The sequence below is a fragment of the Sorex fumeus genome, unplaced genomic scaffold, assembly GCF_029834395.1.
Source record: "Sorex fumeus unplaced genomic scaffold, SorFum_2.1 ptg000063l, whole genome shotgun sequence".
NCBI classification, from domain to species: domain Eukaryota; kingdom Metazoa; phylum Chordata; class Mammalia; order Eulipotyphla; family Soricidae; genus Sorex; species Sorex fumeus.
Genome location: NW_026606120.1, coordinates 7,306,528 through 7,332,590, shown reverse-complemented (window position 1 = coordinate 7,332,590; position 26,063 = coordinate 7,306,528). Strand labels below are relative to the sequence as shown.

The 26,063-nt window shown below is 54.0% G+C and overlaps 1 protein-coding gene across 1 annotated transcript; it reads right to left on the bottom strand.

Annotated features, from left to right (window-relative positions):
* On the bottom strand, window positions 1-26,063 carry ANKDD1A (ankyrin repeat and death domain containing 1A). Its single transcript, XM_056127440.1, has 14 exons — window positions 26,027-26,063; window positions 22,830-22,933; window positions 21,072-21,170; window positions 18,441-18,539; window positions 15,712-15,816; window positions 15,304-15,402; window positions 12,576-12,674; window positions 12,171-12,269; window positions 10,295-10,393; window positions 8,874-8,972; window positions 7,457-7,552; window positions 2,931-3,135; window positions 1,463-1,594; window positions 1-115 (listed from the first exon to the last, which is right to left on the bottom strand). The coding sequence occupies exons 1-14, from the start codon at window positions 26,061-26,063 to the stop codon at window positions 54-56; spliced, it is 1,434 nt and encodes a 477-aa protein (XP_055983415.1). The 3' UTR covers window positions 1-53.

Sequence of the window (26,063 nt, the reverse complement as noted above, 5' to 3'; positions counted from 1 at the left end):
CTGAAAAGCCCCTAAGTGTTTGTCCTCTTCTGTGCCCTGGTCAGTGCTCCGGGTCACATGGCCAAGCATCTCCTGGGGGCCCGTGGCTCTGCGTTCACTTTCTTCCGGATGTTTTCTGCCAAAGACGACGGGAAGTGTCACTCCGTGCCCAGGGTCTGGCCACACAAGGCCATATTCTGACTGTCTTCCAGAGCGTGTACTGAAAGGAGACACAGTAATTGCTGTACTATATCTCTGGCCCCATAGCTCGTGTGTGTGTGTGTGTGTGTACTTGAGTGTGTGTATGAGTGTGAGTGTGTGATTGTCTAAGTTTGTGTGTATATGAGATTATGAGTGTGTGTCATTGTGTGTCTAAGTGTGTAAGTGTGTGAGGGTGTATATGAGTGTGAGTGTGTGTATGTGTGAATGTGTGTATGTCTGAGTGTGTATATGAGTATTGTGAATGTGTGTGTATATGTGTGAGTGTGTGTATGTCTGAGTGTGTATATATGAGTATTGTGAGTGTGTGCGTGTGTGTGTGTGTGTGCATGCACTGGGGGTCAGACCCAAGGACTCAGACACGCAAACCACTGAGCATTGTCCCCAGCCCCCAAACAAGCAGCTGCTCCTCTCCTCTTCCTTGGAGGACCGGTTCTCCCGTGTGAGCAATTTGAGAAAAGAAACGATTCAGGCTGCCATAGGCTTGTAGCATCTGGGCAGTGGCAGAGCAGTTTGTGAGCACAGGTGACACCTTGGTTCAGTCCTCGGTACTGTGCTGTGGTCCGGCTGGCCCCTGAGACTGGTGGCCCCAGCACTGCCAAGATTCCCCAGGCCCTCGTGGACACAGTCCCTAGTCAAAATTAAACATTCAGGGCCACGGCAATAGTATAGAGGGGAAGATGCCTGACTGAGTTCAATGTGGCCAACCTCAGTTCAATCCCCAGCATCCTGTATGACCCCATGAACCCACCAGGAGTGATTCTTGAGTGCAGAGCCAGGAGTATCACTGGATGTGCCCCACACACAAAAAAATAAATAAAAATAAATCTATCCGATTCGTCTCCGCATGAACCAGCCATTTAGTCTTCCTTGTTGTCACCAGAGATGGGACTCCCAAGCCTCACACTGAGTTTTACCTCTGACCTGCACCCCCCAGTCTCTGGCCTATCCTGGTGCTGGTGAAAAAAGTCAGCAGACAGTTCTAGCCTTATTCCAAGCTAGAGGGGTTTAAAAAAAAATGAAAACATAATGGAGAGAGTAAGAAATGCTGGGCTCCGTGGCTTTGGGCCTGAAAGATCAGGGGTCATCAGGGCCCACCAGATGGCAAAGGCCAAGGCCACAGGGCACGGTCATTTGGCCAGGGCTGCAAGGAAGGAATTTGGAGGGTCTGGAGCCAACACCAGAGCAAAGGGGTCTGAGGGCATTTGGAGGGTCCTGTATTCCAGAGGGGGCCACAAAGACCTGGGGCCGGGGACTTGCTTACCTGCCAGCTCCTTCCTGCCAATGGCCATAAGGCCTTCGAACAGCGCTTTGCAGGGGTTCTCGTTGGCGGTGCTCACCCCGTGCAGCCAGATGAGCAGCATCCGGTGGCCATGCTCATGGTAGCTCTTGGTGCCTGTGGATGACGCAGGGAGAGAGGGAGAGAGGAGGCGCCCACCCAGCTGACACCAGTTTGGCCAAACCACATGCAGGAGCTACTCACACCTGCCTGGAGGAGCCTCAGGTGAGGAGGAGATGCGGGTGCCCAAAATGATAAATTGTTTTAAGAAGACAAAGTCACCGTTCACACAAGAAATATATTTTTAAGGGAGGAATAATGGGCCAGAGAGATAATACAACATGGAGGGCTCTTGCCTTGCACATGACTGACCTGGGTTCGATCCCCGGCATCCCATATGGTCCCTCATGCACTGCCAGGAGAGATTCCTGACTGCAGAGCCAGGAGTGACTCCTGAGCACGGCCAGGTGTGTGTATGTGTAGGATGAGGGAAAGCAAGGGAACAGACGAAAGTAATCCAACTCTCAACCCAACCATGATGTTTGCATATCTTACATTTAGTCATTTCACTGATTGTTTTATCCTCAGAGTTTTCAAGTTTATTCTTCTGGACTTCTTTTATTTAAATGTAGCACTGTAGCACTGTCCTCCTGTTGTTCATCAATTTGCTCGAGTGGGCCCAGTAACGTCTCCATTGTGAGACTTGTTGTTACTGTGTTTGGCATATTGAATACGTCACGGGGAGCTTGCCAGGCTTTGCCGTGCAGGCGAGATACTCTCGGTAGTTCTCCGAGAGGAGCAGAGGAATCGAACCCAGGTCAGCCGGGTTGGCCACATGCAAGGCAAACGCCCTACCCTACCCGCTGTGCTATCACTCCAGCCCTATTTAAATGTAAATCTGTCATTTACAAATTTCTCCGTGTGTGTGTGTGTGTGTGTGTGTGTGTGTGTGTGTGTGTGTGTGTGTGTTGGGGCCCCCGACAGTGCTTACTCCTGACTGCACTCAGGAACTACTCCTGGTGGGCTCGGGTGACCATATGGAGTGCCAGAAATCAAATCCAGATCGGCTGCCTACAGGGCAAGCGCCCTCCCCTCTGTACTACCTCTCCAGCCCTTTTTCTAAATATTTACTCTGTTTCTGTTTCTGTGTCCTGCCTTCATAAGGGGCCAGGGATGTTCTCAAGGGATGTTAGGCTGGCTCCAGCTGCCCCACTTTCCCAGGAGTGCTTTGGGCTTAGTTTGTTTAAGCGGTCACTGACTTCACTAAGGATTCAAGTTCAAGGGCCACGGGAGGGCTGGGGAGCACATAGCGGACACAGAGGCCTGGAAGCATCAAGTGTGTATGGGCGGTGGTGGGGGTGGTGTGGGGCAGGGGACCACACAAGCTTTATTCCCTGAAGCACAGAAATCTAAGCATCCCTCCTGGGCCCCGACCCCCTGCCACCAGCGGTACCTGTCCACTGCTGCTCAATGGCATGAATCTGGGGCTCCGTGAACCCCCACCAGTCCGCAAGCTGCTTCCATTCGTTTGGCTGTAGGTGTTTGGAGGCCAGCTGCCACAGCACAAAGCGAAGCGGGCGCATTTCCGGCCGAAAGTCTGACTTAAAGGTCACAGTCTTCTCAGCGGGGTCGGCAGGGTCCTTGCACGAGAGGCGATCCTGGGGGGCAGATCCCCAAAGTAGGGAAGCTGTGGAGGGTCTGGGGCTTTGTTACTACCCGGATTTATTATTATTATTTCTTTCTTTTTTGTTTTTGGCCCGGGCTGGAGCGATAGCACAGCAGGTAGGGTGTTTGCCTTGCACGCAGCCGAGTCGAGTTCGATTCCTCCGCCCCTCTCGGAGAGCCCGGCAAGGTACTGAGAGTATCTCGCCTGCATGGCAAAGCCTGACAAGCTACCCGTGACACATTCGATATGCCAAACACAGTAACAAGTCTCACAATGGAGACGTTACTAGGCCCACTCGAGCAAATCGCTGAACAACAGGAGGACAGTGCAGTGCAGTGCAGTTTTTGGCCCACACCTGGCTGAGCTCAGGGTGATTCCTGGCTCTGCACATAGAGATCATTCCTAGCAGTGCCTGGAGAATCATATGGGGTGCTGGAGATTGAACCCAGCTTGGCCACATGTAAGGCAAGAGCCTGACCCACTATGCTATCTCTCCAGCTGGGTTTCTTTTCCTTTTTTTTTTTTTTTTTTTTTTTGCTTTTTGGGTCACACCCGGCAATGCACAGGGTTTACTCCTGGCTCTGCACTCAGGAATTACCCCTGGCAGTGCTCAGGGGACCATATGGGATGCTGCGAATCAAACCCGGGTCAGCCGCATGCAAGGCAAACGTCCTACCCTCTGTGCTATGGCTCCAGCCCCTCTTCCTTTTCTTTCTTTTCTTTTTTTTCTGTATGGGGGCCACACCTGGCAATGCTCAGGGGTTACTCCTGAGTCTGCTCCAGAATAACTCCTGGAGGGGCTCAGCAAGCCATATGGGACCTAGGATCGCACTGGGTGGGCCGTGTGCAAGGCAAACACCCTACCCACTGTACTATCACTCCAGCCCATCCACCCGGGTTCCCAACCCTCTGACCTGCTTGGCTGAAATAGGAGCTGTTCGCCCCAAGATTCCTTTTCTTTCTTCCCTGTGCATCCAGCCTCTTGCCACCCCCAGAGCCCCCGTCCCAGGGAGCCGTGGAAGCTCTCCTCCTTCTGTGACCAGATGGTGGAAATCAGAATGACCCTTCAGCTGTGGTTCCAAGCAGGCAGGCTGGACACCAGACCAGGCTCACAGACCCAGCTCCTGTGAGGTCTGCTGGCAGGATTTTTTCTGCCCAAAGCAAGTTGCAAGTGGTGAGGCGCTAAAGCACTGTCCACTGTACTGATGAAACCCATCCAGGCCCACAAGCCCCTGGGAGGGATGCAGAGTGTTGGCCATTACTGAGCGCGAGGTGAGGGTAAAGCCAGGAGGAAGATAAGGGTTAAGGCCTTTGCCCTACATGCAGCTGATCCCGGTTCAATCCCCAGCACCACACATGATTTCCCAAGCGCCACCAGGAGTGATCCCTGAGTATGACCATGTCCAGTCGGTCCTGTGTATGAAAGCCTAACGGGCTGACTTTCATCTGGGGCAGAAAAACCAGATCTCGAGTCATTGAATGAGCTCAAGGGGCACAGCACATGCCAGCATGGACAGGCCCCGTGTTTAGTCCCCAGCTCTGCAGAGCCCCCGAGCACTGTGGTTTCAGAGTCCCCAGAGGTCCCCAGCACAAAGCATCAGGCCACAAATGACCTACTCCCAGCACCTCTGGCATTGGTCCCTACTTGGGAGGTGGGGCAGGACCACATCCAGCACTGTTGGGGACTACTACTGGTTTTGCACTCAGGGGTCATTTGAGGGGCATTCCTATTCTTAAAAAAATCAGTGCTGGAGAGAGTATGGTGCATAGGGTACTTGCCTTGCACACAGCTGACCCCAAATTTAATCTCCAGCAACACATATGGTCCCCCAGCACCACTAGGAATGATCTATGAACACAGAGCCAGGAGTAAGCCCTGAGCACCACCAGGTATGACTCAACCCACACACATTACCAAAAGTTCTCTAGAATAGTGCCGTCTGTTCTTTGATTTTTTTTTTTTTTGCAGCGAGGGGCGGTTTGTTTGTTTTGGGGGAGCTTACTCTTTTTTTTTTTTATTAGTGAAACACCATGAGGTACAGTTGTAGATTTACTATTTTTTTGTGCTTGGGTTTTGATTATACAATGATCAGATACCCATCCCTCCACCAGTGCCCATTTTCCACCACCATGGATAATATCCCCCCACCCCCATCCCCCCATCCCCCCCTGTCTCTGTGGCAGGGCAATCCCCTGTGTTCTCTCTCTCCTTTTGGGTGTTGTGGTCTGCAAAAGAGGCATTGAGTGGCAAACATGTTCAGTCCATAGTCTACTTTCGACATGCATCTCCCCTCCTGGGAGGATCCTCCAAACACCCTTTATTTGGTGCTGGGGGAGCTTACTCTTTACTCTGTTCAAGAATCACTCCTGAGCTCATTTCTTCCTGTATTTTCTCGATTGTACGATCGATTGTTTCTTTCATGTCCTCTTTCAATTTAGTGGATATCTGTCTGACTGTTTCAAAAAATTAGAAATTGAGCTCCCATTTGACCCAGCAATACCACTCCTGGGAATTTATTCCAGAGAGGCAAAAAAGTATAGTCGAAGTGACATCTGCACTTGTTTGTTCATTGCAGCACTCTTTACAATAGCCAGAATCTGGAAAAAACCTGAGTGCCCGAGAACAGACGACTGGTTAAAGAAACTTTGGTACATCTACACAATGGACTACTATGTAGCTGTTAGAAAAGACGAAATCATGAAATTTACATACAAGTGGTACTACATGGAAAGTATCATGTTAAGCGAAATGACTCAGAAAGAAAGGGATAGACATAGAAAGATTGCATTCATCTGGGAAACATAAAGTAACAAAATAGGAGACTAACACTCAAGAATGGCCGAGATTAGTACCAAGAGTTTTGCTCCATGGTTTGGAGGCCAGCCACACATGCTAGGGGAAAAGGGAGCTCAGATAGAGAAGGGAGCACCAAATAAAGGTGTTGGGAGGATCCTTCCAGGATGGGAGAAGCATGCTGAAAGTAGACTATAGACCAGACATTATATTGTCACCCATTGCCTCTTTTGCAAACCACAACACCCAATAAGAGAGAACAGAGGGGAATGCCCTGCCACAGAGGCAAGATGGGATGGGGGGATGGGGGCTGGGAGGGATGCTGGGATCCGTGGTGGTGGGAAGTGGGCACTGGTGGAGGGATGGGCGTTTGATCATTGTGTAATTGAAACCCAAGCACAAAAATCTGTAAGTCTACAACTGTACCTCATATGTCTCACTAATAAAAATAAAATAAAATAAAATAAAAAAGAATCATTCCTGGCGTGCTCAGGAAACCACTTAGGATGCTGGGGACCGATCCCAGGTAGGCCGCATGCAAGGCAAGTGTCCTATCTGCTGTACTATCGCTCCAGCCCCTGTACTTTGAGAAAAGTACGAAAGCACCTGACAACATCAAGTTCTTACAGTTCTAAGAACCCAGAGGGCTAGAGAGGAAGGGCTGAGTGCCCAGGCTGGAGTCCCTCTGTAATTGAACCAGAAGCAGCTCCTGAGGACCTTGGAGTGTGACCCTAAAACTAAATAAACAGCATTGAAGACACTGAAAAAAATCTTTTCACCTGCCCCCCACATCTGGGTTAGTGAAGCTGCCTCTGGGCTGCCTGGATCTGCCGGCCTACAGCAGACATCACCAGTCGATCCCAGCACCCTTTCTTGCTGGGCTCTCAGGCTCTTAGGGAGTCGCCTGAACACAGCAAACCTGGAGATATGAGCAGAGAGCTGAGCCCCCTGGCCGTCTCTCTGGTGGTCGCACCTGGTGGTACTGAAGGGAGATTGTGCGGTGCCAGGGATGGAACCAGGGGATCCTCCGTGCAGAGTACACACTCCCGTCCTTTGTGCCCTCTCATCCACCTCGTGCCATCTCTACTCATACCTGCGCACACTTGTTCATCACTCAGGAGCGACAAAAGCGTCCTAATCTCCACACGACCTGATCTCCCTCACTCGGCTGATTCAGTGTACTTTGCCAGACTTTCAATCTGGTTTTGTTTTGGAAGGGGGGGGCAGTGCTCAGGGCTTGCTCTTGGCTCTGTGTTCAGGGATCACCCAGAGGTGCTCTGAAGATCGTATGTGGTGATGGGGTGGGAACCGGGGTTGGCTTAGGTTGACAAAGCCAGTGCCTGAGGGTCTGTGTGTTCATTGGGCCCCGGATGCAGTGTGTTTGGACAGTACCATCTCCAGGTTGCCACACCCTTCTGGAAGCTGAGGCCAGGACTGGGGTTTAGAGCAAGCTCTGCCTGGAGCCAAGTGCTCCCCATCCCCCCCCCACACACACACACAGGGGGTCTGAGTGCCATACCTGTTCCCGCCTGTAGAATCGTTCAGCTTTGATGATCATGTCCACCAGGCTGACGTGGTTGCTGCGAGCGGCCGCAGCCAGGGCAGTCTTCCCTTGCTACGAGAAGAGAAATCAAGTTTCTACGGGGCCATCGAGGGCATCCAACACCGACCAAACCCTCCCACCCAGAGAAAGTGGTTTCCAGCTGTCTAAACTGGGGAACAACAGACTTGCGGGGGGCAGGGGGACTGGGGGAGGCTCAATGAGGGATGTGGAAAAGTCCAACAGAATAAGGCAGTCATCATCACCTTCTCCCATCCTTCCTCTCTCCCTTCCGCCCTTCTTTCCTCTCCTTCTTCCCCTCCTCCTTCTGTTTTGCTTTTGGGCCACACCCGGTGATGCTCAGGGCTTACTCCTGGCTCTGCACTCAGGAATCACTCCTGGTGGTGCTCAAGGGACCACATGGGATGCTGGGAATCAAACCTGGGTTGGCCGCGTGCAAGGCAAACGCCCTACTGGCTGTGCTATTGCTCCAGCCCCTGCTTCTTTACCATTGAAGAAGTGGGGCCTACATGACCAGAGAGAGGTTAGAGGGCTCGTCTTGCACTCAACTGAGCCAGGTTCAATCTCCAGCATGCCAGAGGGTCCCCCGAACCCCATCCCTGAGGGTCGTGAACACTGTCAGGGTTGGCCCAAAACAAACAAACAAACAAAAAAAGCAATTGAGAAAGCCGCTTAGAGCTGATGGGAAGTACAGGAGGGAAGGCGCTCACCTTGAATGTGGTCAACCCCGGCTTCATCCCCAGCACCACCAGCAATGAGCCCTGAGCACAGAGCCAGGAGTAGCCGCCCCCCCCACCATCCAGTGTGGGATCAAACCCCTCCCCCCAGAACAAGAAACTCCAGCAGTGGCCCTAGGACTCAGCTTACAGCAAAGAAGCCACCCAGCACTAGCCTCTAGGTCTGTTCCCTGCACCTTAAATCTTCTCCACCCACTCCCCATGGCTGGTCTTGCTGAGTCCTGCGGACAGGTACCAGCCAGGACTCCCTCAGCAGCACCCGCAGCCTTCACTCCTTCAGCCCAAGGAGGAGACTCACTAAGAAACTGCACAGGGCAGGATGCAACCGAGCTTCTTCCCCATGGAGGGGGCCAGGGAGTGAGGGACTCTCTCTCCAACTGACCCGCCAAGTGACAGGCTCAAAGTTTGCTAAAGATCATGAAACCCAACAGCCATCATAGGAAAGGCCTCGTAGGAGGCAGGGAAGGTGGTGGAAGGCTAGGAAGACTTCCTGGAGGTGGTGACCTTTGTGCTGACTGATGAAAGACAGAGGGGGCTTGAATACTTTGAGAGCAGGAGACATTTGCAACAGGTCTTTGGTCTTGGCAACACGGGAGCCCAGGAAGCTCCAACAGGAGTTTACATAGGAGTAGAGGTACCTTATCTCGCAGGTCTAAGTCCACTCCAGCGAGGAGGAGCATCTCCGCGATATCGTGCCTGGCGTGTTCCACAGCAACATGGAGGGGCGTCTGCTGCCTCTGGGAAGGGGGCATAAGGTGGCAGAAAACCATTGCAGGGTGTCCTGTGGGACTCAGAGCCAAGGCAGAATCAAGGCAGGACTTAACAAAGTTTCTCTGAAAGTTATGGGAGACAGACACTGGGCTTAATCAGCACTCGGCAGGGGGAAAAAATGATAAAAGGAAAGCAAAAGAGGACTGAGCACAGCAGGGGCCGGAGCCAACGCACAGTGGGGAGGGCACTGGGTTTGATCCCCAGCACCTGCTGTGGTGCCCTGAGCCCACCAGGAGTGATTCCTGAGTGCAGAGTAAGGAGTAAACCCCGGACACCACAAGGCGTGGCCCCCAAACCAAAAAAAGAACAAAAGCAATGTTCAGTAAGTAACTTTCTGCTCCCTGATCCAATTCACTCGAACCACACATGGACCAGGACACAATGCCCTGCTCTTCACCTTCCTAGTTTCATCTCTCAAATGGAAAAACTGATGCTCAGGAAACTTAAGACGTGTGGCTGCGGCCTCTTGTGTGGACTGCTGTGCCCTAGACCCCAGACCAAGGCCTGGTCATTGTTCACGAACGAACAGGGATAAACTGGCCCAAACAGGAATAGCACACTGAGTCCAAGTCCTGCCCTTGTGGAATTGGAGGTCCCTGGAGGTGGACCTGGCCAGGGCCATCTCAGCAGCGCCCTCTAGGGGTCTCCGCAACACATGACAGGACAGTTACCACTGTATCACTGTATCACTGTCATCCCAGTTGTTCATCGATTAATCCAGAGGGTGCCAGTAACGTTTCCATTCGTACCAGCCCTGAGATTTTAGCAGTCTCTCCTTACTCGTCCTTCCCAACGATTGGAGGCTCTTTCAGGGTCAGGGGAACGAGACCTGTTATTGTTACTGTTTTTGGCATATTGAATACGCCACAGGGAGCTTGCCAGGCTCTGCTGTGAGGGCGGAATACTCTCAGTAGCTTGCCAGGCTCTCCGAGTGATATATATATATATGTATATATATACATATATATATACATATATATACATATATATGTATATATATCCTTCTTATATACAGTGCAAAGCCATAAAACTGCTCTGGATCCTTACTTCTTACAGAGAAGCTACCTCACAGGCGTGGCCCCCAAAACCAGGGAAAGAAAACCAGAGCAGATAATCCCTGCGGGAGGAAGCATGGGCAGGGTCTCTAGTCCTGAGCCACTAGAAAGGGACTTCTAGTGGCTTCTAGCTTCCTGGACTTCTAGCTTCCCGGACCTCTCCAGCCCCACCCCACCCCAGAACCCCAAAGCTCCGGTATCACCCAGCTGCCCCACCCAGGTCCCACACTCACGTGATCAGCCAGGTTGGTGCAGGCTCCCGCCTGGATGAGGGCACGGACCACGTCTTTGGAGCCGCAAAGGGCTGCGTAGTGGAGGCAGCTGCACTGCTTCTAGAAGAGCGGAGATGGCAGCGCCAGGCCTGAGGACCCATCCACAGGCTTGCAAAGCTCTTGGGCCTCGATCACCCCATGGGCACCCCAGTGGCTACCATCCCTGTGCAGCCTGAGGCTGGAGAAGTCAGTGACCATCCAGCCTGCAGGGACCTGTCCCCGCTGTGGGCCAATGGCTGGGCTCCCTGGAATAGACTCAAAGGTTTGCAGACACTGGCAGACTCAGCCACAGGCAACCCACTTGGCATGCAGGAGCAGAGGGTTTGGGGACCCAAGAGTCCCCAGCAATGCTGGGAGGCTGCTTCCCCTTGGGGCGCTGCTGTCCCCGCCTGGCCTGGGGAAGGTTGCCACGGGACCAGAGCTGTTCTGAAAAGTCAGGCTTAAATGGCATCGTGCACATTCAGAAGGGTTCGGCCTTGACAGGGTTCTACATTTCACGTCCATTTGCCATTTTGCTATTCATTTTCTCTGTCTCTGACTCTTTGTTGCTCCGATTCTCTCTCTTTTTTTTCTTTTTGGGTCATATCCGGCAATGTTCAGGGGTTACTCCTGGCTTTGCACTCAGGAATTCCTCCTGGCAGTGCTTGGGGGACCAGATGACATGCTGAGGATGGGTCAACGGCATGCAAGGCAAATGCCCTACCCGTTGTGCTATCGCTCCAGCCTTCTGATTTTCTTTGACTAGTACCTTTGTATTAAACATGTGATGGGTTTTATTTTTTACTGGGGGGGGGGGGGGGGAGAGGGTCTTATAACTGTATAACTTTTATTTATTTATTTATTTATTGCTTTTTGGATCACACCCGGCAATGCACAGGTGTTACTCCTGGCTCAGCTCTCAGGAATTATTCCTGGTGGTGCTCAGGGGACCATCTGGGATGCTGGGAACCAAACCCGGGTTGGCCGCATGTAAGGCAAATGCCCTACCCGCTGTGCTATCGCTCCAGCCCCTGGGTCTTATAACTTTCATTCCCCCTTCTGAACTCTAATTTGATATTAATTGTATTTTATTATTTATTGTTCTTTTTGGCTATAATATTCAGATTTCTGAATCCCAGAAAGAGAATGAAAATATAAAGTCACAAAGGGCACTGGAACTGCAGCCCTGTGTGGAGGCTAGGCAAGGCGCCAGCTCCCATCCCTGACCCCTTGTGCCCCCAGCAGTCACCATAGCAACAGTGAAACACTGAGCTCGGCCTGAAGTATGCTCCGGGCCTGACCAGCACCTGGAGACGGTCCCAAGGCCATGGAAGGGGATTGTAGTGAAGGACGGAAGTGGCGGGGCCCACGCAGGCCTTGCTCTGTGCCCAGCGAGGTCTCCCACGAGGATTCAGGCAGCAGTGTCTCAATGGCTACAGTCCTCAGCTCTGCGTGTACCAGCCCCATGTTTTACTGGGAAATAAGACTCAGAGAAGGGAGGCAGAGACCAGAAAGAAGGGACAGGGATTAAGGCTTTTGCTTAGCACACAGGTGACCCTGCTTTGAGTCTCAGCACCTCAAGTGGTCTCCAGAGCCAGGAGTGAGCCCCGAGCACAGAGCCAAGAGTGATCCCCAAGCACAGAGCCAGGAGTGACCCTCGAGCACAGAGCCAGGAACAGCCCCTGAGCACTGCTAGGACTGGTCAATACAGATGGAGAGAAGAGGTAAGTGGCTTTCCCGGCTCAGAGTTCAACAGTGGGGGACCCAGAACCCAGGGGAGCTGCCCCACTGCCTCAGTTCCCGCCACACCCCGAGTCAGCCTGGCACCCCTGGGGCAGCATGAATGGACAGGGGCTACCTGAGTGAGGGCGTTGGCGCTGCTCCCCGCGCGGAGAAGGAGACGCACGCACAGCAGATGCACCCCTTCCACGGCCATGTGCAGGGCTGTCATGCCATCCTGAAACGGGCGGGCGTAAGCCAGGGATTCCTGAGCCCCCTGAATCTCTCTTCGGGGGTCACGTGCTACCATCAGCCACACTCCAGGCTCTCTTCGCCCCCCAAGCCCCTGACCCCCTGCTCTGTCTGTCCTCAACTCCTTTATACAAGCCCCACGTGGGGAATTGCAGCCAACCACCAACACCCCCCCCACCCCACCCCAGCCCCCAGCCTTGGGATGACCACGGAGCTTCCGTGTCCTGGGGCTGTGCTTCACCGGCACCTCCTGCCTCCCTCCCCCCTCCCCCCGCCCCCGCTGCCCACTCACCTGATTACACTCCTCCAGCCCCAGCCCAAGGTTCACAAGTCTCTGCACCACAGCCGTGTGGCCCCGGCCGGCAGCCAGGTGCAGGGCCGTATTCCCCTCCTGCAGGGACAGGGAGGAAAGGACCACAGGCCCCAGGCACTCGCATGCGCCACCTGAACTGAGGTCAGGGAAACAGGTACAGGGTGGCACTCTCTGTCTCTGTCTCTGTCTCTATCTCTCTGTCTCTGTCTCTCGGTCTCTGTCTCTCATCTTTCTGTGCATCTCTCTCTGTCTCTCTGTCTGTCTGTCTTTCTCTCTGTCTCTGTCTCTCATCTTTCTGTCTGTCTCTCTGTCTGTCTCTTTGTGTCTCTCTGTGTCTCTCTGTGTCTGTCTCTGTCTGTGTCTCTGTCTCTGTCTCTCTCTCTCTCTTTTCTTTTGGGGCCATACCTGGCGATGCTCAGTTGTTACTCCTGGTTCTGCATTCTGTGATCGCTCTTGGCAGTGCTCAGGGGACCATATGGGATGCCGGGAATCACACCTGGGTTAGCCATGTGCGCAAGGCAAGAGCCCTTCCTGCTTTGCTATCGCTCCAGTCCCTCATTTTATTTTGTTTTCATGGTGATGCCAAGACTCTAACCCTCACACAGAACTCTAACCCAGGACTTCACAACAGTGCTCTGCGGCCCAGTCTCTCCTACTTTAAAATAAAGGATATTTCTTTTGTTTGTTTGTTTGTTTGTTTGTTTAGGGGGCCACACCCAGCAGTGATCAGGGTTGACTCCTGGCTCTGCACTCAGGGATCCTACTGGAGGGGCTTGGGGGAGTGTATGTGGTACCAGCGATCAAACACGGGTGGGCTGTGTATAAGGCAAGTGCCTCCCCGCTGTCCTATGGTTTCGGCCCAGGATGAACGTTACTTCTAAGAGGAAAAGTGAAAAGGAGAAGCTCCCTCTGCATGCTCCTGCCTGCAGCCGCTCCAGACTCCTGTGACTCTGGCTCCGACAGCTTGGCTCTGTCAGTGAAGCAGCTTCTCACAGACAAGGAGGCCCAGCCCAGGGGCCCGTGAAGGTGAAAACTCTGCCGACAACCTGGTGCTGCTCCAAACCACCAACCACCTAACAAACAACTGCCACTCTGCCGATCAGCCATCTAGCTGCCAGATGTCCAGCCACAAGACAGGCACCTTTTGGAGCCCCTGAGGTTTCCCTAAATACCTAGCAGAGGGCTGGACAGATTGATGGTCTGAGCTTAGGAGCCCAGCAATTCCCACACAGTCCCTGGAGCACTGCCATGAACAATCAACAAGCACTGAGCCAGAAGCAGCCCTCAGAACCGTTGCACATGGCCCCAAATTCAAACAGGAAATACTGAATTGGGCCCGGGATGCATGGAAAGGTTCAGTAAATAGGCAGTGTGGGGGAGGGCCAGGAAGGTGGTCCAATGGTGAGTGCCCATACATGAAGCCTCAAGTTCGACCTCTGGGGCCTAAGAGACAGACAGTACAGCAGGTTAGGGGGACTTGCCTTTGAATGTTGCCAATGTGGGTTCTATCCTGGGCATCCCCTGCGGTCCCCTGAGCACCACCAAGAGCAATCCCTAAGCACAGAGCCAGGACTATGCCCTGAGCACAGCTGGGTGTGGTGAAACAAAACAACAACAACAACAACAACACCTTGGGCCAAGAGTACAGTGGGAAAGACACTTGTCTTGAATGTGGCTGACCGGGTTCGATCTCCAGCAACCAATAGAGTCCCTCCACCCCCTCTCAGGAATGAGCCCTGAATGCAGAGCCATGAGTCAGCCCTGAGCACCCCAGGACCTTCCACAGTCGTTTCTGTCTCCCTCAGAGCTGCCCAGTGACTGCCTGTGAGTGGGGCTGTGGGCAGGGGACGCCACGTTGTGTCAGAGATGAGCGCAGGGATCATCCTCTTGATTTAGAGATATCTGTGTCCGATATGCTGCCCGAGCCCATGTGCTGCATGTGTGGCCGTGCCAAGCATCTGTGTTGCCCGCATCTCCCCTCGTGAGCTGTGCACTCTCAGCGTCCATGTCCAATGCTGGGTGTGTGTAGGGACTCTCTCCCCTTGGGAGAAGCCCATGTTTCCTCTTGAACGTGTTTCTCTCTCTCTCACTTTCCCTCTCTTCTCCCCTTCCAAAAACTTCCAGTGAAATCTGTTTTACTTCCCTGCTTGTCTACACCTGAAATTCTTTTCTGCGAGGTGAAACAAGAACCCAGTAGCCCTGGGTAAGGCCTGGGACTGACTCTCCTTTCCTGCAAAGAGCAAATTCTCGTCCCAACATGAGTTTGTGGCTCCCTGAGAAATCAGGTGGTGGGGATCAACTCCCACGCCAAGAAGGCCAAATGGGCATCAGGGGTGGGTTGGCCGGACTCTGGCCCATGCCAAGCAGGGGCTCATCACAGACTTTATTAGTCCTAGTTTTTTCCAGCTGGGTCTCGGGGTGACAGAGGCGGATCGGGAGAAAGTGGCCGTCTCTCTCCTCCCCGCCTCCCATAAGCACCCGTGGGGGCCCACCAACATCACCCCCACTCCATGCAGTGCTTTGCTCGCAGGGACCAGCAGCGCAAGACACAGAGCCCACCGGCTGACACCGTCATGGACTTCTGTGTTCATGGAGGCCCAGAGCAGGTGTCTGGAAGTGCCCAGAGGGTGCCAACCTCCTGCTGATTTCTGCCGCCCCCCCCCCACCCACCCTAGCAGCCACCCCAGCCCTGGCCACACCCCAGCACCTTGTCCTTGACATTGTGGTCGCAGCCCAGGTCCACGAGGAAATTCAATGCCTGCAGGTGGCCAGCTTCCGCCGCCAGCTGGAACGGGGTCCTGCCGAGCTGGGGACAGACAGAAGCCTCCCGCCTCTGCTCCCCAACACCTCTGGGCCCTGCTCCTGCCCCTGCCCCCACCCCCACCCTGGAGAGTCCAGAGCAGAACCACAGTGGGGTTCTCTGACCCCCAAGCCCCCCTGAAGCTCCTGAGGTGAGGCTACTCCAGGGGCTCCAGCCCCCCTAGGCTGTGCCCTCCATCAGCTACTCCCCTGTTCCCCAACCGCACCCCCAAATAGTCTCCATTCACAGATGCTCCCTGCAGGAGTTCCCCCTCACAGAGCCTCAGAGCCCTGCTCCCTCCCGCGGGCCCCTCACCTTGTCAGTGGCGTCCAGGGGCAGCCCCCCCAGGTCCTCCATGAGGAAGGTCAGCACCGGCAGGTTGCCCTTCTGCGCGGCACAGTGCAGCAGGCCCAGGCCGTCCTACGGCAGAGCCAGACAGTCTCGGCTGAGTGCCGACTGCATCCCAGGTCCTCAACAGCGAGCGTGGGGCACCCAGGACACAGGCTCCCCATCCCCTCAACTCTCTTCAGCCCCAAGCCTGTAGCTCCTGAGCTCTGTTTCCTGATGGGTCAGGTTGGAATAAGGATCCCGCCTGCCTGGGAGCTGGCTGGAAGGAATAAGCGGCATCCCTGATGGGAAGAGTCTCTGATAACTGGCAGTGTTTGGGGAGGGAGGTGAGGCAGGAGAGCACTGACAGCCAAGAGCAGTTCCAAGGCATGGCTGCACCTGCTTGTCCGGGCCAACCACAGCAGGGGAAGCAGTGCTGTGCTCAGCGTCTGTCACTGGAGGTGACAATGCTGTAGGCAGAGAGACAGGGAAACGGACCGGGGCAATGAAATTTCTGGGAAATAAAGCCCCCTGGGTTTACAGTGAAATAAAGTCCTAAGTCTAACCCTCTTTGTGGATACAGAAAGCAAGACCTGCTAAGACCTTCTTCAGACACACAAATGGATTTCAGAACCAAGCAGCTTGCTGCAGAGATGCCTCCAGACCTCGCAATAGGCCACTTTTGCCGGGCCACTCCAGATGGGATCAGGTGCTGTCCCTCTGCCTGCCCCCCTAGGAATCCCAGTGGCCACCATCTTCCAGAACTCAACGAAAAGTCCAGGTATGCAGGAGCAGTAGCGGCAAACGCCAAGCCTCACGGGACAGGGGAGGAGCTGGTCCCTCTCCTTTCCCCCACCACTCCCGCCCCAATGGGACTCTGAGATGATGCCCATGAACTGTCTCTGGCTACTTCTTAAGCTCCTAAACTGCCATGATCCAGAGACACACAAACGAAACTTGCTGCAGAGATCTCTCCAGATCTTAACTATTAAAATTTTAGAATTTCCGGAGTGCGCGGCCACAAAGGTCTTAGCAGGTCTTGCTCATATGCTATTCACAACAAGCAATACAAAATAAATTGTCTAGCATTGCCTTTTCGGCAGGTTTGAGTGGTGGCAGGAAAATTCCAAATAATGGTGGGACTAGTGTTAAAATATTGAATGTAATCAAAGTAAAGAGAGAATATTGTGGAAACTGTCTACCACACAGTCAGGAGAAGGGTTGTAATGGGGGCAGAGGGATACTGAGGACTTTGGTGGTAGAAAATGTGCACTGGTGAAGGGATGGGTGTTTGATCATTCATTGTATGACCAAAACTCAAATATGAAAGCTTTGTAATCTCACGGTGATTCAATAAAAAAAATAAATAAAATAAAAAAGATCATGCCCGTGAGTAGGCTATAAAAGAATAGAGTGGCTCTGCCCCTCCTGACTGTCATCTATGCTGCCCACCTACCAAATCCAAATAAACACGGAAGCTGTGTGCATTCCAGGGCCAGGGGTTGGAGCTCTCTGACTGAAGCCCCAGTTTGACCCCTGACAGCACAAGGTACCCTGAGCACTTTCAGGGGTCACCTCCTAGGAGCCTTCAACAACTCAGATATGACCCCCAACCAAAACAAAGACCAATGGGGCCAGAGCGATAGTTTAGCAGGTAGGGCATTTGCCTTGCACATGGCTGATGGGGTTTGGTTCTCAGCACCCCATATGTTCCCCCACACCCCCATAGGGTGATCCTTCAGAACAGAGCCAGGAGTAAGCCCTGAGAACTGCTGGGTGTGGCCCATAAAACAAAACAAACAACAACAACAACAACCAAAAAACCCACTATTTTCAAATACATCCAAGGACCGGAGAGATAGAGTATAGCAGGTGGGACATTAGCTTTGCATGAGGCCAACCCGGATTCGATCCCCCAGCATCCCATATGGTCCCCCAGCATCACAGGATTAGTTCCTGGGTGTAGAGCCAGGAGTAATCCTTGAATATGGCCCCAAGTGACCCCCAAACCTAAATAAATAAACAATTAAGCCTACCCAAATATATGGGAGACTAAAAACTGATCAATTAAACAGCATGTTTAGGAACTAATTTGGACACCCAAATAAGATGTTTTTCAGGTGGGGGGAGAAAAGCATATGAAATGATCTCTGACATTAACCTCTATTGAAAAGCAAAATAAAACCAGGAAGAGATTCTAAAACTGGAAATGCCAAAGGCCAAGCCTGATCCACACCAGGTAACCCAGCGACAGTGTCACAGGTTAGGGCTCATCCCTGGCACAGGAATCCTGGGAGAAAGGTGTCATTTGTTATGCTAACGAGGTGACTTGGACACCCCCAGGTAGCTCTAGGAGAGAGGCTGGTTGCTATGGAAACCAGCTGTGGATTCAATTGGCGTTTACAGCATCACCCACTTAACCACCCACGCAGGGGAGGAAGAGATGGAGGTTGAATCAGTCACCAAAGGCCCAGGATTTCATCAAACCGGTCATAGAATCTTCCATTTTAAAAAGTGGAGAGGGCAGGGAATAGTACAGCGGGCAGAGGGCTTGCTTTGCATGTGGCCAACCTGGGTTTAATCCCCAGCATCCCATAGGTCTCCTGAGCCTCACCAGGAGAAATTCCGGCAGGAAGAGCCAGGAGTAAGCCCTGAGCATCGCTGGGTGTGGACCAAAAACCAGAAGCAAAACAACAAAATGAGCCTGGGGGACTTACCTTGTTCTCACAGTGGATGTTGGCTCCAGAACTGACCAGGATCTGCAGGATATGCAAGTGGCCATAGCAGGCAGCCAAAAGCAACGCATTCATTCCGAACTGGGGAGAGGACACGGGTGAGGGGGGTGAGAGTGAGGCATATAGAATCCTAGAGCATAGGAGCATCAGGACCCCCATTCTAGGGAGCTCGGTTTTAGGTATTTAAATCCACACACAAATTATACAATGCCAATTTTGTTCTTGCTTTTTGTTACATGATCATTAAAGATGAATCAGTTGCCACTATATTCAGCATTATTTCAGAAACATCTGAATTACTTCTGGTGGTGCTTAGGGGATATGTGGGGTCCTGAGGATTGAACCCGGGTCAGCCAAGTGCCCGAGGTGAGCGCCCTCTCCATTGTACTCCTGCTCCTTCCCGGCAGCACATCTGGATATGACCCTGTCACTGTCACTGTCCTCCCGTTGTTCATCGATTTGCTCGAGCAGGCCCAGTAACGTCTCCATTGGAGACTTTGTTGTTACTGTGTTTGGCATATCGAGTATGTCACGGGTAGCTTGCCAGGCTCTCCGAGATATGACCCTACAGAAAAACAAATCACTGTCACTGTTGTTGTCACTGTCCTCCCATTGTTCATCAATTTGCTCGAGCGGGCCCAGTAACGTCTCCATCATGAGACTTTGTTGTTACTGTGTTTGGCATATCATCACAGGTAGCTTGCCAGGCTTTGCCATGCAGGCGAGATACTCTCAGTAGCTTGCCAGGTTCTCTGAGAGGGGCGGAGGAATCGAACTCGGGTCGGCCATGTTGGCTGCGTGTGTGCGAGGCAAACGCCGTATCCACTGTGCTATTGCTCCAGCCCCTCACCCTGGAGTTTTAAGAAAATAACCACTCAGCATTCATGGAAGGTCCCAGAGCTGGGAGAGCTGGAGCTGGCTGCCCTGGCAGCTGCCTGAAGTACCCTGGCATGGAGTTCACGGCCCCCGGGTTCACCAAGACTCTTCTGAGAGAAACCACGAAAAGAAACCTCCAGAGTTCCCCTTCAGGACCGAAACGTGTTGGGGTAAAAGTGGTTTGGGTAAAAGATAAAACCCAGTCCAGGAAACAGTTCAACAGGTGGTGCACTTGTCTCAGACACAACTCGCCCAGGTTTGATCCCCAGCACCCTGTAGGGTTACCCAAGCCACGCTGGGACTGATCCCCGAGTGCAGACCCAGGAGTCAGCTCTGAGCACTGCCAGGTATGCCCTCCCCCCAACCCCCCAAAAAAAAGTAAGACAAGAAAAAATGTGGGGCTAGAGCAATAGCACAGCAGGTAGGACGTTTGCCTTGCATGCGGCCGACTGGGGTTCGATTCCCAGCATCCCATATAGTCCCCTGAGCACCGCCAGGGGTAATTCCTGAGTGCATGAGCCAGGAGCAACACCTGTGTATTGCTGGGTGTGCCCAAAAAAGCCAAAAAAAAAAAAAAAGTGTGCTCATAATCTGGAATCTTGGGGAAAGAGCGGGACCTGTCATGGCATCTCAGAGGCAGGTGCTGGCCTGGGCCACAGCAAAGCTGCAGGAGATGGACAGGCTCAGAACCCAGCCCAGAGAGAACCCAGCCTAGGAGGGGAGGAGAGAAGCTGAGCACAGGAAGCCCCACAGGGTGGGAGAGCAAAGGCGGAGGCTTTGGGTTGGAGGTGCCCCCGCCCCATGGCTATAGGTCATCCCCAAGCCTGCCTTTGTCTCCCAAGGCTGCAGAGTGCTGGCTGCAGAGGAAACAGGATTGGGGCTAGAGTGATAGCACAGTCGGTAGGGCATTTGCCTTGCACCCAGCCGATACGGGTTCTATTCCCAGCATCTTATATGATGGTGCCCTGAGCACCGCCAGGAGTAATTCCTGAGTGCAGAGCCAGGAATAACCCCTGAGCATCGCCGGATGTGACTCAAAAAGCCAAAAAAAAAAAAAAGGAGAAGAAGAAGAAGAAGAAGAAGAACAACAACAACAACAACAACAAAAGGATTTAGGAAGGGCCACACCTGCACCAGGCCCCACTACGCTGCTGGGAATGGGGGCCACTGGGGCCAGAATTGAACCCGGAACCGCCTGCCATATAAGTCACACCTTGGGGCCTCTAGATATTTTTCACTCAGTTCCTCTGGAAAAACACAAGGTGATTTTGGGGTCTTGGGGGTAAAAAACTGATGTAAGAGTTTCCAGTGTTTTATTGGGGTTTGTTTGGTTGGGGGCACTCCAAGCAGTGCTCAGGGCTTATTCATCGCTCCTGGCAAGGCCCAGGGGACCCAGAGTGGTGCCGGGGATCAAACCTAAGTTGGCAGGGTGCAAGGCAAGGCCTCCCCAGGTTGATCTCTCTGGTCCCATCCAGTGTTTAATTTTAAACCCAAAGGGTCCCAGACTCAGTATCCTCATGTTCACCTCTTGGCAGGGGCAGGAACATTCTTTCTCTTTGTTGCCCTTCGTGACGGTGCCAGGGAGAATGGAGTCAGGAGGTATCCCTGGCCCCTGGCACTGTGACCACCTTCTTCACCTGCTTCCCCACTTCTGCTAAGCAGCAACAACGCTGGTTCACGGTGCCAAGGATGGACAGACAGACAGAGACAGACAGAACGCCTCATGATGGTTCCTACCACATCTTCGTCGTCCACGGCTGCCGCTCGTTCCAGTAGCAGCTGCACCGCCTCCTCGTGTCCAGCGGCCACGGCCCAGTGCAGGGCTACCCTGCCCTCCTGCCAGAGGATGGACAACCATAAGACCGCAGGGCCCACTCACCCCTGCCCAGAACTAGCAGAGGAAATTTAGGAACCCTGGGGACGGTGGCAGGGCGTCCTCACTCCCTGTGACTGGCCTCCCTCATCTCTGTCCTGTGCCAGGGGGCCCCAGGATAACTCTCCCTTCCCCAAGGATGGAGGTGACTGACCCCCACCTCAGTGGCTGCCCACTCTGGTAGGTCTCATGCTCTCGACCCTCAGGACACCCCGGGGATGTTGGACTCTGACCCCCATGGTTTCTGGAAAAATCTCAAATGGGTTCTCTCTGTGGTCCTCTGGGAATCAACACTTTTTTCCATCCTTGGGTCCATAATGTACCCTCTGTCTGGGTCACCACCCCTTAGTCAAAATGCCACTTCCTTGGGGAGCCATCCCTGCTCCCTGCACCCCAACAGTCCCGCACACCTTCACCCGGCCCAGCAGGAATGAGCCGCCCTGCCGGTCTCCCGATGACTGTGAGCTGAGAGGATGGGGCCCACAGTGTGTGTGTGTGTGTGTGTGTGTGTGTGTGTGTGTGTGTGTGAGAGAGAGAGAGAGAGTATGTATGTATGTGCATGTGTGTGTATGTGTGTGCGCGTGTGTGTGGTGTGTGTGAGAGAGAGAGAGAGAGAAAGCGAGGGTGTGTGTGTGTGTACGTATATGTGATGTGTGGTGTGCGTGCATGTGTGTGTGTGCGTATGTGTGGTGTATGGTGTGTATGTGCGTGTGTGTGTGCGTGTGTGGCCTGTGTGTGTGATGGCGTGGTGTGTGTGTGACTGTGTGTGTGTGTGGTGTGGTGTGTGCGTATGTGGTGTGTGTGATGTGTGTGTGCGGTGTGGTGTGTGTGTATGCATGTGAGAGAGAGAGCGCTCTGAGAGTGAGAGTGTGAGAGTGAGTGTGATGGTGAGGGAGAGTGTGAGAGAGGCAGCAGGAGAGTGAGCGAGTGAGAGCGAGGGAAAAGTGAGGGAAAGAGAGAACTCCAGCATCGGGAGACATGTTAAAGGGCTAGTGCTCATGCTTTCCATGCGGGAGACTCGGGTCCAATCCCTGACACCCCAGAAAGTCTCCCCAGCCCCACCAGGAGTGATTTCTGGAGATTCAGCCTGACTCCCCCATCGCCCAGAGGGAGGGTGCTGTAGTTATGTCTCTGGCCTTGCTGCCACCCCAAGCTTCAGCATCTTCTCAAGAAACTCCTGCCAGCTGCTGCCCAGGCAGAAAGGAGCCACCTCAGGAGACATCAGGTCCCTCCTGGGTGTCCCCACCAGAAGGAAAGGCTTTTCTCTTCTCCCCCGCACGGACGGGGTTGCCACCTACAGGCTTCCCTGAGGCCTGACCAGTGGTTTGTCCCCCTAGCAGGCCGGGAGCTGCCCCCTAACTGTGCAATCTCTCTCAATGCTGGGATGAGCCTGAGTCTATCCTCCTGACAGCTCTGACCCCTCACCTCTGACCCCTGCCCTCTCAATTCCAGCCCAGGTTTCTTGGGCACATTTGGGGTGGGGACTGGGGTTACAGGTCTCTGGAGCTGCCCGAGTCCATAAGACACATGCCAAGTGTGGACCCCTGCAAGGTCCCTTCTGTGGGGCACCTCCACACTGCACTCCCCTCCCTGGTACCCCACTGGAGGAGCTAGTCACTCACGTGGTTTCTGGCCCTGACGTTCACTTTCCTGGCCACCAGCTCCTTCATCCTGCACACGTTGTTCTGCCTGGCAGCCTCATGCAGCTGCCTCTCCAGAGGGAGCACTGTGGGGAGAAATGTGACCAAAAGCCCTGCTCACATCATGAGGGGTAAAAGGGGTGGGAGTGATAGCACAATGGGGAGAGTGTTTGCCTTGCATGAAGCCAACCCGGATTCGATCCCCTGTATTCCACACGGTCCCCCAAGCCAGGAGTACTTCCTGAGTGCAAAGCCAGGAGTAACCTCTGAGCATCGCTGGATGTTGCCCCCAAACCAAAAATCAAACCAAAACAAAACAAAACAAAACTACTGATCCCGGCACTCCATATGATTTCCTCGAGCACCACCCAGGAGTAATTCCTGAGTGCAGAGCCAGGAGCAACCCCTGAACATCACTGGCTGTGCTCCCCCACTTCCAAAAAATGAGGAATAAGGAACTCCCCAGCCTGGAGCCTTCCTCAGGCCAGGGCCTCCCCTCCGGGAAGCAGCGAGAGGCTGCACCTCCTCCCTCCAGGAAAGAGTGATTTTCCCTAAGCTCATGATGTGTTCAAATGAGTAAGATCTGATAAACCCAAAAGATGGGTGGACACCAGCCAGACCTACCTGGGGAGCCAGGCAAGTCACCCCCTTCTTGGGACCCCAGGACTGCCCTTAGGGATTCACTTCCACTTTTCTCTCGTTTTTTCTTTTTTCTTCTTCTGGTTTTTGCATCAAACCCAGTGGTATTCAGGGCTTACTCCCAGCTCCGCACTCAGGAATCACGCCTAGCAGGGCTCTGGGAACCATGTGAGATGCTAGGGATTAAACCCAGGACAGCTGTATGCAAGGTAACTCCCCGCTGTGCTGTCGCTCCAGCCCCAGGAGCTTTGGTTTCATGTGCCTCTTCCCTCAGTTGCCAGTGTGGTGGTGTGTGCTGGGCCCTCACAACGCACCACTCACAGTGGTGCTCACTGTGAGTAGAACACTCTTAGGTGTGGGGTCAAGGGTCACAGCAGCAGAGCCAGGGTTACACTGCTGCTCATGCAGGGTGTGTCAGGGGTCTAACTCGCAGCCTCATGGCATACAGAGCAGGTCCTCTGTCACCGAACCATCCCGGTGCCCAAAGCAAATTATCTTGAGGCTAGAGAGATAGTCTGGGGCTAAGGTGCTTGCCTTGTACAGCCAACCGCAGTTCCTTCCATCCCTTTATTCCAGAGTCCCTGGAGCACAGAGCCAGAGTAATCCCTAAGCACAGCTGGGTGTGGTCTCAACTGTCCTCCGCCAAGAAAGAAAGAGAGAAAGAAAGAAAGAAAGAAAGGAAGGAAGGAAGAAAGAAAGAAAGAAAGAAAGAAAGAAAGAAAGAAAGATTCAGCCCCAGTTAAAACTCTTAGCTCTGGGGCCGGAGCGATAGCACAGCAGGTAGGGTGTTTGCCTTGCACGCAGCCGACCTGGGTTCAATCCCCGGCATCTCATATAGACCCCCAAGCACCGCCAGGAGTAATTCCTGAGTGCAGAGCCAGGAGTAATCCCTGAGCATCGCCAGATGTGACCCAGAAAGGAAAAAACAAAAAAGAAAGAAAGAAAAAAGAAAAAAAATTCTTATTTCTCCAAAAACTGAAACATATGCTCAAAAGCAGGAAAAAGGCTCCTGGAAGAGGCTTCATATGATACTCAGGGGACAAGGGAACACCAGCCCCACTGAGCCCCAAAGGTCTGCTCTCTCTCCAAGCTAACACACGCTACCTGAGAGCTACTTAGAACCCCAACTTCTCCAGGCACCACTATGACCCCCCACACCTTCCCTTCCTGAATCTTGTGTCTAGACCCTGGTAAGTAGTTTCTGAGAGGGGGGTGTTTTGAGGTGATCTTAGAGAAGAAGGCCTCCTGTCTCCCACTCAGGCCCCTCCTGGCAACAGAGTCTGGGGCTAGGTCCCGGATCTCACTGTAAAACTGAGCAGGGAGGGCTCAGTTTTGGTTCAAGTGGTGGGTCACAGGCCTGGCAGATCCTCAGAAACAGCACCGGGTCCCAGTACTGCCAGGTGGGCCCTGAGCACCCCCAGGAATAGCCCGGGGTTCCCCAACAATGTTTCTTTTCTTTTTTTTTTTTTTTGCTTTTTGGGTCACACCAGCGTTGCACAGGGGTTACTCCTGGCTCATGCACTTAATAATTACTCCTGGCCGTATTTGGGGGACCATATGCCATATGGGATGTTGGGAATCGAAGTCAAGTGCAAAGCAAACGCCGTATCTGCGAGCTATAGCTCCAGCCCCCCTCCCGCAACAATGTTTCTAAATGACCAGGAGAATCAAGTAGGCAGCCCAGATCCTGCCCAGCACTGACCCCTCAGTCTTCCCTGACCTAGAAGGGGCACAGCCAGAGTCCTAGTGGGGTGCAGGCCCAGACACCAGCGGTCTCAAGTGACCTGTCTCCCCTTCCTCAGCCCTGCATGGCTTTGTGGTCTCGGGGGTTCCTGGCCGGGATTCGTTTCCCTCATCCCTCTCCCCCAATCCGTTCATTCTCTGAAGGCAGCTCAGGGGCCAAAGGAGGCTGCAGGGCCCAGCACGGGCTCAGTCTCAGCACCCCAGAGTTACCGGAGCACCCCCACATGAGCCCTCGTGATATTCTTCCCCGGTTCAAAGGGGCTCTTAGGGACAGACGCGCAGGGACCCCGGAGCCGCGCGGTGCGACAACGGGCCCACCCTGCCCCCGGGCCCACCGGGTCTACCCCGCCCCCGGGCCCACCGCGTCCATCCTGTGCCCCGAGCCCCCTGCGTCCACCCTGTGCCCGGGCCCACCGGGTCCATCTCGCACCCCGGGCCCCCTGCGTCCACCCCGCCCCTTGGCCCACCGGGTTCACCCCGCGCCCTGGGCCCACCACGTCCATCCCGCCCCCGGGCCCACCGCGTCCACCCCGCCCCCGGGCCCACCGCGTCAACCCCGCGCCCCGGGCCCACCACGTCCATCCCGCGCCCAGGCCCACAGCGTTCATCCCGCCCCCACTGCATCCACCCCGCCCCCCGGGTCCATCCCGCGCCCCGGCCCACCGCGTCCACCCCGCCCCCGGGCCCACCGCGTCCATTCCGCGCCCCGGGCCCACCACGTCCACCCCGCGCCCCGACCCACCGCGTCCACCCCGCCCCCGGGCCCACCGCGTCCACCCGCGCCCGCCCTCACTCACGGCCGCTGGCGCCCGCGGTCCGCGACGTCTCCCCCAT

Coding starts and splice junctions, on each gene's coding strand:
- ANKDD1A (XM_056127440.1), bottom strand. CDS start 26,063: ATGGGGGAGACGTCGCGGACCGCGGGCGCCAGCGGCC. Junction 15,403..15,711: donor CCCTGGACGCCACTGACAAG/GTGAGGGGCCCG, acceptor GTCTGTCCCCAG/CTCGGCAGGACCCCGTTCCA. Junction 1,595..2,930: donor CATTGAGCAGCAGTGGACAG/GTACCGCTGGTG, acceptor CGTCATCCACAG/GCACCAAGAGCTACCATGAG.